This window comes from Anastrepha obliqua, chromosome 4, assembly GCF_027943255.1.
Source record: "Anastrepha obliqua isolate idAnaObli1 chromosome 4, idAnaObli1_1.0, whole genome shotgun sequence".
In the NCBI taxonomy this organism is placed as follows: domain Eukaryota; kingdom Metazoa; phylum Arthropoda; class Insecta; order Diptera; family Tephritidae; genus Anastrepha; species Anastrepha obliqua.
Genome location: NC_072895.1, coordinates 41,649,751 through 41,663,633, shown reverse-complemented (window position 1 = coordinate 41,663,633; position 13,883 = coordinate 41,649,751). Strand labels below are relative to the sequence as shown.

General features: G+C 34.3%; 1 protein-coding gene across 4 annotated transcripts in view; it reads right to left on the bottom strand.

The window, feature by feature from the left end:
- The window catches only part of LOC129243560 (potassium channel subfamily T member 1), a 180,165-nt gene that overhangs the window by 13,424 nt on the left and 152,858 nt on the right, over nt 1-13,883 (bottom strand). The window contains exon 22 of one of the 4 annotated variants that reach the window (XM_054880656.1): nt 6,404-6,571. The exons of the other annotated variants lie outside the window; for them this stretch is intronic. Coding sequence (XP_054736631.1) covers nt 6,404-6,571 — 168 coding nt within the window. The remainder of the gene's footprint in view (nt 1-6,403; nt 6,572-13,883) is intronic. 4 annotated transcript variants of the gene reach the window in all.

Below are 13,883 nucleotides of genomic sequence, written 5' to 3'. Positions count from 1 at the left end.
TCGCATGGTTCGCGTAACGTACGGAGTGGCAGCTGCATCTCATCTAGCTGTCCGATCACTTCAACAGACGGCAAGAGATTCGTCGAATGATTGTGCTAGGGCTGTTAGTGTTATTCTCAAGGATTTTTACATGGATGATCTACTTACTGGTGCATCTAGTAAAGAAGAACTTCGATTGTTGCAGCAAAATATTTCCGAAATATTGAGGGAAGGGGGGTTTGAACTTCGTAAGTGGGCATCGAACTGCGCTGAGCTAATCGCAAGCATTTCTAATGCATCTACGAACATATCACATTATATTGTCGACGATAAGGATGTACACGCTTTAGGTCTTATCTGGAACACAGAAGGAGACTATCTCACGTTTGCTATTAACTTGAGGGAACCGCCAGTTAAGTTGACCAAGCGCATGTTTCTATCAGATGCAAGTACGCTCTTCGATCCTCTGGGCCTGCTTGCTCCCGCTACTATAAATTCAAAAATTTGGTTTCAAGACATATGGCGCACTAAGGTAGGTTGGGATGATATCATTCCTGAGTCTATCGCAACGAAGTGGTTGGAGCATCGCATAGAACTCAAGAAACTGGCACATTTGAAGGTGAAACGTTGGTTTGGTACTGAAGTAGCTGGGTCATTTACGCAATTGCACGTATTCGCAGACGCGTCCGAGCGGGCTTACGCCGCCGTTTTGTATGCACGAACAACACAAAGCGACGGTAGCATTATTGTGTCATTAATTTCGTCGAAAACCAAGGTAGCTCCGCTTAAGCCGACAACGTTGCCACGTCTTGAATTATGCGCCGCTCATCTTGCTGCTAAACTAGTGCGAAGCGTGCTGCACTGCTGGTCTGATCTCCGTTATCCGCTTTTCGCTTGGACTGACTCTACTATAACATTGGCATGGTTACAAGCTCACCCCAGCAGATGGGTGACATTTATAGCCAACCGCGTCGCTGATATTCAAGAAGTTTTGCCTCCCGAATGTTGGAACCACGTTCGTTCTGAACAGAATCCTGCAGATTGTGCTTCAAGAGGTATAACTCCCTCCGAATTATTACGTCATCAATTGTGGTGGGCTGGTCCTATTTTCCTGAAAAGCACTGAACAATTGTGGAAGCAGAAAAAATCTAAAGAGCACACTACAGAGCTGGGCATACGAAAGAGTATTCGTGCCCATGTGATTAATTCTACAGATCATTGGTCCGTGATGACAAAATACTCATCGTATTCTAAGCTGCGTCGAGTTATTTCCTATGTTTTACGTTTTTTGACTAACATTCGGGCTAACAGACGGCTTAATGTTATAAAGCGTTTTGGTACACCGAGTTGCCAAGAGTTATTTGAAGCTGAACTTCGCCTAATAAGGTATACGCAACAGTTTTATTTTTCTAATGAAATTTCTCTTTGCAGCGCTAAAAGACCAATCCCACTTCGCAGTAGTCTTTTGCGTCTGCAGCCCTTTCTGGATGGGACTTGTGTTCTACGTGTTGGAGGAAGAATAAAAAACGATGAAATCGCTCCAGATGTTAGGCATCCCATTATCTTGCCTAAGAATTGTCCGCTTGCTAAGTTAATAATCTGCGAAATACACAAGGTCACTTTGCACGCTGGGCCCCGCATTATGCAAACTGTCTTACAACGTCGTTATTGGGTTATCGGCGCTCGTAGCTTGATCCGTAATATATACCATAAGTGCGTGAAATGCACTTATTTGAACCGCAATCTTACCACACAAGTCATGGGTGATCTACCTGTCATTCGTACAACCTACGCCCGTTGTTTTACTCACACTGCTGTTGACTTCGCTGGACCTTACCTCTACAAATTCACCCAAGGAAGAGGAGCTAAGGCTACCAAAGGCTACATTTGTTCGTTCATTTGTATGTGCACTGGTGCGATGCATCTCGAATTTTTTGGTGACCTGTCAACACCAGCTTTCCTAAATGCGTTTAAAAGGTTCACCAATCGTCGAGGTTTTTGTAAGGTCATGGCATCAGATAACGGTACAAATTTCGTTGGAGCCGAGAAGGAGTTGCGCATTGCATTTCAACAGTGCATGGCTGATATTAAACTTCGCTCTTTCTTTGCGGACTCGAATATCGAATGGCGATTTAATCCACCGGCTGCACCCCATATGGGAGGTTACTGGGAGACCGGAGTCAAACGTGTTAAGTATCATTTAAAACGCGTATTAGGAGAAGTTCCACTATCATACGAAGAGTTCAACACACTTTTGACTGAAATAGAAGCTTGCGTAAACTCTCGTCCACTCTGTGACAACTCTGAAGCTGCTGGTGACTTAGAAGTTTTAACTCCCGGACATTTCATAGTCGGTGAACCGCTGAAGTCAATACCGGAACCTGAGGGTCAAGGGTTTCGTGGAAATCTTCGACAGCGATGGCAAGCAATTTCTGCCATGAGACAACATTTCTGGCGTCGTTGGAGAGACGAGTACCTCGTGAGCTTACAACGTCGCACTAAATGGTTTCGTTCTTCACGCAACATTGAAGAAGGGGATGTGGTTGCTGTATTCAACGAGCCTAATCCTCCGACGAAGTGGACGATTGCACGAGTGATCAAATGCCATCATGGCACCGATGGACGCGTAAGAGTAGTTACGTTGAAAACACCGCATGGCGAATTGGTTCGCCCTATAGTCAAACTTTGCCTTTTGCCAACGAGAGGAGATTTATTTCATGAAGAAACTAATAACTTATCGTAAATGTTTTTCAAGGCTTTTCATTTTCTTTTTAATATTTTGTTTTGAACTTATTCAGATAGTTCAAGGGCGGCGGTATGTTGAGTTCAATTTAATATTAGATAAAATACTTTATTTTTTTTCAACTTTTGTTAAATTGTTTATAATTTTCTGTGAGTTAAGTAGGTTTTGTTTGTAAAGAAATGTGTATAAATACGGAACATTTTTGTAAAATATAGTGAGAAAAAATTGTAACTTTGTCAATTGAAGCAGCAAGTTTCATTATTTTGGGCAATTGTTGGATACAGGACTCTCCCCGCAGCATTAAGGATAGAAGACTCTCCCCGCAATCAACGTTATTGGTCCTTCCCGCATCGATTTCTTCCTGCAACGTTATTGGTCCTTCCCGCATCGATTTCTTCCTGCAACGTTACTGGTCCTTCCCGCATCAATTTCTTCCTGCAACATTATTGGTTCTTCCCGCAACAGATTTGTAGCCGCACACAGGATTCTCCCCGCAACATTTTTGAACAGGATTCTCCCCGCAACACATTTTGTTGTTTTTTTTTTGCTGGCAGTCTTTCGAATTTTCTCCACGTAATGAACGCACGATATTTTTTAAATATTTATATGGAAGAAATCTCCCAACTGTATCAAAAATCAATGCCATTGTTCAGCCACTTGAAACCATATACCAGGCTATAATCTTGCATACTAAACTTTTTTTTGTGTTAAGTCTGAAAGAAGGTGTCAAACTTTAATTAAAATTTTTTGACTTCTTTTGAATTCGAGTTTTTTGACTTCTTCTGGGTTTTGTCGGAGAATGAACTACACTTTCATAAAAAAAATATTAAAATTAAATGAAAAAATAAACAAATACATTTTCAAAACTTGCGCTTTAGTTGGGCAACGCGTGTACATCCAAAGTGGCCGCTGTTCTGATCGGAAAAATCGATCGCGCTTATGCATCAACGGCGCTTTGTATAGTACATACCTGTCAATTAAGTAAAAATCATTGATAATATAAATAACATTGTTTCGCATAGCATTTCTAAAAGGAAACTATCCATTGGCCAACCCTATATATCACGAATAATACACCTATCGACCTTAAAGGCTACAACCTAGTTTCAAAAGCAAGAAAAAATTTTAACTCTTAATTTTTATTTTATTTTTTAAAAGGAAATCACCCGTGGGCCGGCTCTTTATACCAGAATAATAGGCTATTCGACTTTTAAGGCTACAACCTAGTTTCAAACAATAAAAAATATTTTATTATATTTGTAGATAATTTGATATCCAATCACAATAAACTAATCATTTTATAACATTCGGCATAAATGCGTACGACGGTGATATTCAATTTTTAGATTGACTCAAATAATAAAAGTTTTTGGCCTTGAAGTGTTCTTGCCATAAACTTTAGATCACATTATATGCTTTTATCATATGTTACACTCACATGATCACATTATTGCATCTCACAATCTGACCTTCAAATTTCATCATATGATACACTCACATGTCTCACATTATACACATACGATCTTATCATATGACTTCAACCTACAATCTCACCTTAAGATCTCATCATATGATACACTCACATGATCACATAATTGTATCTCACCATACGATCTTATCATATGACCTCACCCATCAATCTCATCTTAAGATCTCATCATATGATCGCCTCATTTGATTTCATCATATGTCTTATATATTTCATACCAAATCTATGGATTGATTTGATATCGTTGCAAATCAATCGGAACTGCTCTTCTGTGAAAATTACACTTAATATAAGATATGCATTAGACCGGGTCGACCGCCATACAAGAAAAGGTAGAAAAGGTCACTCTTGTATTTAAAACTTGTGTTGAGGGGTTTGGAAACGTTGGTTTGATCGGTCTAAAAACCGCCAGAATGTTTTGTTCTTATTCTAACTTGGTAATTTGTTAATTAAATTTAATGAATTTAAATAAATGAAGTATTTGAGAATGATGAAGTATAATGAATATCTTAAGGTAGTACAACTCTGGGTAACTGACCCAACTATGTGAAAATGATTTCGGAGCTCAAAAGGAAATAAAAATGAAGTATAGAAACCTGAACCTAATAATATATGGTTTTTAGAAAAACAAAAAAAAAAAATGTTTATGCTATCGAAACCCTCTCTACATAAGCTGTAAATACTGCAGAGAACTTATGCTGTTTTTTTTCGTCCCAGTCTTATATACATACATACACATCATATGATGCGATTCAATTTGTATTCTATGACAATTTCAAAGGCCAGAATCTTTCCTATTACAGCCGAGTGTCGCAAGGTTCTGCTTTCAAGCGCAGTGTAAAATATAGGATTAGCTGATTTAACTTTGGGAATGTAGATGAAAAAATTAATACTCAAGCTTTAGATTTCGCTGAAATATTTATTAGCTTATATTTATATGTATGCAAAATTTGCTCCGACAGATAGAAAAATCCCTTTGGAGTAATTTTCTTGTTCCCACGACAGTACGTTCTTCATAACCAGAACGACCCGGATTTATATCCGGCCAAGGACTGTTACTTCAGCAGCATTCCCCGTATATGTATGAGGAATGTTTATGCTGCTACAACAACAGCAGAGTAATTTTCTAGTGCTTTTGCGCACGTCTCAGACAATAACTCAGTCTGGTGTATAAGTGTACATTACAATATCGATTAATTCTTTAGAAGAGTGGCACGTTTTTACGTTTATTTTGGGAAATTTTAAGTTATGAAAATTACTCGCATGTGAGAAGGAGGAATTGCAAAACTTTAGATACATAAAATATTTCAGGGGAAAAACGCACCGATTCTTAAGTGCTGAGGCAAAGAAGATAGACTTTTAAAAATATCTCTCCCAAAATTAATAATTTAGTCGAACAACGGCTGCACTGCCCATCTACCAAGTAATAGATGCAAACGAGAATGGAAGAGACACTTAGCAGTGGAGCAACGCCTAGAGCAGCTTAATCTACAGATTTGGTTATAATTCATTTCATTGATGGGGCATGCAATTGAAGAGCAGTACTTCGTTTATTATGCAAATGTAAGAAAAATTGTCCTATGACTAGTTAAACTCAAAATACGATTTTTTTTGCAGCAGCATTTATTAACTGCTTTAAGTGGAAAAAATGTGTATTTAGAAATTACTTTAAATAAAATATTTTCTAGAACTTTTTAATAATAAATGTGTTTTTTGATCATGAAAAATTCCGATTTCACAGGTTTAAATATGATACTTGAGTCATAAGGCGGGTGTTTATGACGACAAACGCTTGAGCTGGGGGAACAATTGCCTACATCCATCTTTTTAGAGCGCATTTCAAAGTTTTAAATAAGTACGCCAGGAAATCCAGGAAGAATTTTATAAATATGGTTTAAATTTAATAAATTCACTTTCTAAAATTATATATTGTTAGTTCAATTCCAGTCTTCAAATATGCATCTTAAAGGTTTGTTAAGTCTAACCAATATTCAAAAATATAAACTAGAAGTGAATTTAAATGTAAATATTTTTTTGACAATATTTTTTGTTTTTCACATATGAAACACTTAAGCACATACAAGTACCTGCAAGCATACATTTAGGCGTTCAGCGGACGTGGCAAAATGTGCATTTACTAAACTTGTGAATTCTTTTTGTCTACATTTTACGTTTTTTTTTCGTCTACTTACTGATGAGCCTTTCCGTTCCGAACAGCCACCCAGACAGGTGGTCGATTTGTGTTGTGATGGATGGCTTTGATGATGGTGACCAGATGCCGAAGGCGGTCGGTATGTAACGCCACGAAGGACCTCGCTGCTGCCCTTCGTCGAATCGGGTGTACCCGCTTCTTCGTCATACTGTACCGGCAACCACATAAATTTGGGCAATCGGTCGATTTGTCGATTTGTCGATTAGTTGATAAGTAGTGGTGGCAAGTAGTTACACATGAGCGTGTGTTTTATTTTTGTTTTGGTAAATGTAGTTTTGTAGCAGTAATGCAAATGTTAGATACAAAATGTATTTTTAATTGAGTTTGAATTAAATTTTCATATAATTTTTGGTCTTGCTTTTGAAAAAAGTGGATTTATTAATTGAAAAAAAAGAAAAAAATAATGGAGTTCTGTGTTGAATATTACATACATATGCACACACACATACGTACAATATATACGACATGCATTATGGGTTAGTGGGGTATAAAATAAATTTTCTAGACGTTCAGTTTCGCATTTCATAAAAATGTATTACGAAAAAAAGTTAAGTTAGTTATTAGTTATTGGAAACATTCAGTAAAAAATAGAAAAAAAAACATTTATATTTTTAATGAATTTTATGACATTCCCACAGAATGAGATTAGTTTAAATACTCTCGTCATTCTACAGTAAGCTCAGGACACTGAAATATTATGAGGACACTGAAATATTATGACGACACCTGCAATCTTTCTACTCTCTATAACATAGAATTTGGAGTAAAAGATCAAAACCAAATGCGGGAGAAGTTCTATGATATGTAACCGAGATTAGAAAATGAGAAGAACCAGGATAATTGGAACATTATAAAATAAAGAAGGAAAAATGGATGAATTGACTAAAATCGAGTTGATTAAAAAAAATCATAAATGAGATTAAAGAGCGATTCCACTCATATATTATGCCCGTTTGCAAATATATTGAAGTTTGAATATAACTCGAAAATTTGTGTAGGTCCCATTAGGAAACTTACGGAGATTACTAATCATAGTCTCAGATTTATTACTAAATAAATCTTGAATAAATCTGTGGCCGGTTGTTTTTCAAAAGTGATAGAAAAATTTATCTTTCCAAAAATATTTGAAGCGGAAAATATACATTTTTTCCCGAAATTTTTTAATAAAAAAAATTTCTTCCTCAAAATTAAAAGAAAATAAATTTTTTCCCAAACATTTTTCTTTAAAAGGAAACTTTTCTTAAAAGAAAATATTATCCTTAAAAATTAATTAACAAAATGTTTCAAATGTTAAAAAGAAGTCAAGATATTTCACTTTAAAAAGCTTATACAAAAATTAATCTCAAAATTAAAAAATTTCTTCCAAAATTAAAAAAACAGAATTTTTTGCGAAACATTTTCTTTAAAAGAAAATTTTGTATAAAATTATAAACTTTTTCCACAATACCTTTGGGGAAAACTTTTATAAAGAGCAAACAATTTTCAGAAAATTTCTATTTGAAAACATAGTTTATAAAAAAACAAAAGTTAAAGACATTTTTGTCCAACAAATTTTTGTTTAAAAGAAAATTTTGTAATTATTTAAAAGAACCGAAGATATTTTCCTTTAAAAAACTTTACACTAAAACTGTCAACATTGAATAAATCTCAAAATTATAAAATTTCTTCTAAATAACTTCCCCAAAATTAAAAAAACAGAATTTTTTTCCCAAAAAATTTTCTTTAAAAGAAAAATTATAAACTTTTTTCACAATACCTTTGGGGAAAGTCCTTTTTTAAAGGGGAAAATATTACAAAAATAATGAAAAAACTTTTTTGAAAAGCAAAAATTTTCTAGTTAAAATTTAGTTGAAAAAATTTAAAAAACGTTAAAGAAATTTTTTCCCAAAAAATTTTCCTTTTAAAGAAAATTTTCTACTTAAAACTTAAAAAAAACAAAAAACATTTTTTTTTTATTTAAAAAAAAACCGAAGATATATTCTTTTAAAAAACTTTACACTAAAATTTTCAACCTTGAATAAATCTCAAAATTATAAAATTAGTTCTAAAATAACTTCCCCAAAATTAATAAAAATAAAAAATTTTTTTTAAGAGGAAAAAAATTTTATAAAAATATTTGAAATTTTTTTTCGAAAATTTTGAATAAAACTAAAATTTTTCGTTAAAAATACAGTTCAAAAAAATGTTTAAATGTTGGAAAAAACCACAAATATTTCACTTTAAAAAACTTCATACGAAAATTTTCATCATTAAAGAAACCTTAAAATTATAAATATTTTTCCAAAATATCTTCCCCAAAATTGAAAAAGAAAACAAATTTTTTCTCAAAACTTTTCTTTAGAAGAAAATTTTATACTTAAAAATTAAAAAAATACATTTTTCTAAATGTTAAAAGGAACCGAAAATATTTCCCTTTACACAAAAATTGTACAATTTTTTGGCCTCTAAACCATGCCTATAAACAAATAAATTTTATTCTTGGGTAACTTCGCTTTGCATCGCTACAAAGTTGGAAAGAGTGAGTTATATATATGGAGTGACTTATAAAGCATTCCATTTCTGGAAGCCGAGTGGATTCGTGAAGCACTGAGAGGAGTTGAGTGAAATAAAGTCGAGTAGATTAGAATAAAATTAAATGGGGTGAAACAGAGCGAAATACAGTTGATAGAGTAGAGAAACGTGCCACGGAATATTATAAGTGGTTTGAAAAAATATGAAACAATTCAATTAAACTAGGGAGAATAAAGTTAACTCAGAAAATGAAGGGACGGAAACCAAAGAAAATTATACAAGTTTCCAAATATATTATTTAAAAAACTATAAAAATTGTTTTTGGTTTTTAATTCCTTAATCACTTTTGCTCCATAGCCTTCTCTATTCTATAAAATTATAGAAAATGTAAAAGTAAGTTTTAAATACTCTTTTTTTTAATTTGACCTTTACTCAGCATAGTGATACTGAAAGTCTAGTGGAAAATGCTCAGAATTTTTACACGGCTCCTAACATATTATTGGAAGTACATACAAGAAATTGTAAGCTATCATTTATAGAATCTTTTGGCAATGCATTGGATCAGAGAAAGCATTGAAGTAAAGTGTGAACTAAAACAACTTTCAGACTGATTAAAGCGAAGGGCACAAAAAATCTTAAGGTTGAAATGCAAACACGCATTTTACTATTATTATATTGAAGGAAGGATAGCCAAGAGAGCAGATAAAGATAGGGGAGTGCTTGGAATATCCAACACATGCCTAGAGTTTTTGGAGGGATCTAGAAGCCACTTCTCGGAGTGTTTTCAGAGATGGAAACAAGTAAAATAATTTGAATTTTTTTTACATATTAATAAAAATGTCAAGTTTTGAATTACGCTATTTTGGAAGGCTTTAAAGTACCATTTTTAAGGCAAAAAAATATTTTACCAGATACCAGTTATATACCTATGAAACCGGAATTCTATGTAAGATAGGTGGCGCTAGTGGCAAATATATGAATTTGCGAATTGCATCAATCGCGTGCTTCTATGATTTTCATCAACATATAATTTTCGCAAAATGTTTATTGAAATATGGGAATTTTCCTTTTGGGATCCGAGTGGAGATCTGCTCTAAGACTTGCCCCTTATCAAAAAGGGAAGAGAAAGTTATTTTCCTAGATGATAATCTATCCCTATGCGCAAAGCATGACGAAGAATTGGAAGAGGCCAGCCTCTTGAGTCCTACTAAGCAGATTTAAATGTTACTAATTTGGCTTGGTCATTTTCCCAAAATATAGCCTTAATTGGCTGATTAATGCCTATAAGCTTAAGTGAGATTATTTGACAGTCCAGAAAGAGTAGAAGTATGGGGCACACATAGACTTGCTTAGAGAAGCAGGATAGTACAGAGATTTTTCTCTGTGAGTGTTCTTTGCTAGAGCAGGGCTGTCAAATTCGTTCTCTCAAACTGGAGGATATTTTCAGATTGGCCAAAGAATCATAAATCTCACACGACTAGCTCTGCCTGTGTCTAATATTCTAACCCATCTCTTTCTTTTTGTTACTTCTCTCCTTTTATATTGCATATCTACCATTTTGCTTTGAATAAAATGGGTTAATTAGCCCGAGTGTTTTATGAGTTATTAATCTCTCGGTGTTTCTTGGCTCGCCTTTTTTCATATTTGAATTTCAATTTTCCTCACAGAAGAACCTTTCAAACTCTTATTAACAACTTAGAATTATGCATGACTAGATTCATCGGACCTCGTTTCCAGATTGCACACTTTGCCCACTCCTTTCTTGATGGAGTGTGTGTAGAGAAGGAGTCTATGTAACCTGATGTGAAGTTATCAGTCATAACAGGAACGCAGTGGAAGTTTATGAGAATTGTGAGAAGTTTTGGAATATCTCATAATTTTGAATAAATTTCAGTTTTTCTATCATTCTTCAAATTCTAAAGCACTGGGACCTATGGACAAGTTTTGACCATTTATTTGGTTTTTATTCAATCTCCATCATTTTTTTATACAAACAAAGCTAATACCCCTACAAACACCATATAAATTCAAGTTTTAAGCTTTGTGGAAATTTACAACAAACAAATCAAATTTCAACCAAAATTTCACAGTTTTCAAACACATTAAAAAAGAAGTCGGATATGTAGTTATACTCGTATTGCGCATTAAATTTTGTTATAAACAGGTGCAAGTTTGATGTGGCTTAAGAATCGCCGTTGGGTGTTTGAGTAGAGAAAATGCACAAGACTGGCAGCAAAAAAAGAAATCTTCAAAAATCAACGCAATTTTTGCGCGACTTTAAGCTTGCATTTTATTGTAGCAAAATTTATTGGGTCATAAAACTGCGTGGTTTGGAATTTTTTAGAAAATCTCATTAAAGGGTTATATACAGTTAGAATTTTCTCTTAATGTACCCTACGATCAGAAACTACCGGGAATGTTTAAATAAAACAAAACAGAGTTAAATTTCAAGCAAATTTATTTTATCTCCTTCAAAATATGACCCATCTGAAGCACATGTGCCAACGTTTAACCCTGTCCTCCATGCACCCCTGGTAGGCCGACGAAGGGATGGCCTTCAGATCCTTCGTCGCATTCTCCTTGATGCCCTCTATCGACAGAAATTTCCTCCACGAAGTGGTAACCTCAACTTGGGAAACAAAAAAAAAGTCGCACGGGGCCATATCAGGTGAATACGGTGCTTGCACGAGGGTATTTATTTATTTTGGTAAAATAATCCAGCACAATTTGGGCTCGGTGCCATGGCGCCTTATCATCATGCAAAATCCAACAATTGTTTGCTCACATTTTCGCCCGTTTGCGACGTAGAGCATCTCTCAAACGTTTCAAAACTGATAAATAATATTCTTTATTGACTGTCTGGCCCGATGGAAGGTACTAATGGTGCACTCCACCTTGGCAATTGAAGTAAACAGTCAACTTAACATTCCCTGTACGTTTTGATCATAGGGTACATATGTTTAAGAATACACACAGAAAATTTAATATCGTTCCGGTGAATATATTCGAAGTTACACGCAAATTTGAATTTTCTCTTAATGTACCCTACGATCAGAAACTACCGGGAATGTTTAAATAAAACAAAACAGAGTTAAATTTCAAGCAAATTTATTTTATCTCCTTCAAAATATGACCCATCTGAAGCACATGTGCCAACGTTTAACCCTGTCCTCCATGCACCCCTGGTAGGCCGACGAAGGGATGGCCTTCAGATCCTTCGTCGCATTCTCCTTGATGCCCTCTATCGACAGAAATTTCCTCCACGAAGTGGTAACCTCAACTTGGGAAACAAAAAAAAAGTCGCACGGGGCCATATCAGGTGAATACGGTGCTTGCACGAGGGTATTTATTTATTTTGGTAAAATAATCCAGCACAATTTGGGCTCGGTGCCATGGCGCCTTATCATCATGCAAAATCCAACAATTGTTTGCTCACATTTTCGCCCGTTTGCGACGTAGAGCATCTCTCAAACGTTTCAAAACTGATAAATAATATTCTTTATTGACTGTCTGGCCCGATGGAAGGTACTAATGGTGCACTCCACCTTGGCAATTGAAGTAAACAGTCAACTTAACATTCCCTGTACGTTTTGATCATAGGGTACATATGTTTAAGAATACACACAGAAAATTTAATATCGTTCCGGTGAATATATTCGAAGTTACACGCAAATTTGAAAAGGTGTTTCCGAGTACTTGAAAGTACAAGGCCGGAGGGGTAGCGCGTTTTTCTCAAAGTGGCGATTAAGTGGTAATTAATTGAAGATCTTTTCTCACCGATAAATATTTTTTTTATAAACAATTTAAGGCCGAAATTTTGATCAAAAATCGATTTTTCTTTTGAGAAGCCGCCATTTTGTCATCCATTTTACTTATTCCTTGGATTAATTACTATATTAGATTTAACATTACTTTAACGAAATCTGTGTGGTTTTTTTAATTTCAGAGGATCCAGTTCGGAGATTTAGTGATCACCGCAAAACTTCTTTTTTGAGAGGAGCACCCGGAGATCAGCTGTAGCTCCCTTCCAAATAAATATTTTTACGAAGTCTTAAAATACAGTTAAAAGCACACATAATACCTATGTGTACAAATTTTTATATCAATAAATTTAACAGTTTTCTCAGAAAAAATTCTGGAAAATTCGCTTTTTTCGACCTTCTAACTGTATTAACCCCTTAAAAAGCAGGGAATATTTATAAAATTTTTTTTAATTTTTTCTATTTGCGCAAGGTTTGCAATTTGAATTTGTACGGTTCTTTCTAGGAAAGTGAATTAAATTTTCATGAAACAAATTATTAAAATTAAATGAGAAATAAATAAATTCTCAGCAATTCCCTGTGCAATATTTATTTACCGCAACGTATCTTATTCATTCAAATTCCGGTTTCATGGGTAAAATAAATGCCTGGCATTTATTGCTGTGTGACCCGCTGCTGGAGTTAAAACTTACTTGTATACCCAAAGGGCCTTTATTCCCCATATAAATGCATGTAAGTATTTTCAATATAATGTACAAATGTATGCGGGTATGTGTGTGTGTTATATGTGAATTTATGTGTGCAGTGGAAAATATACTGGTAGCAATGAGTTTTGGTTTTTTGTTTTTGCAGTTTCAATGTTTTTCTCAAATACTACTTATTTGTAGTAGTTTCTATGTACATATATACATACGTATTTATGTATGTTTTCACTACCAAGCAATTAATTAAACAACAGTATCTACATTGCTTTACTGGTTGTACATTCTATGTATTTAAGTTTGATCTAAAAAGCTTAAAATGAGGTGATACATATCGAAATTTAATTACCAGACTTAAAAAAAAAGAAACAAAACGAAATTAATAATTACTAAAATTATTATGCTGGTTTGTTTGTAATTTTTGGCTGATTTTGTAGGGTAAAATAATAAGCAAAGCTTTAATTTTTTGATAAAAAAATAAATAAAT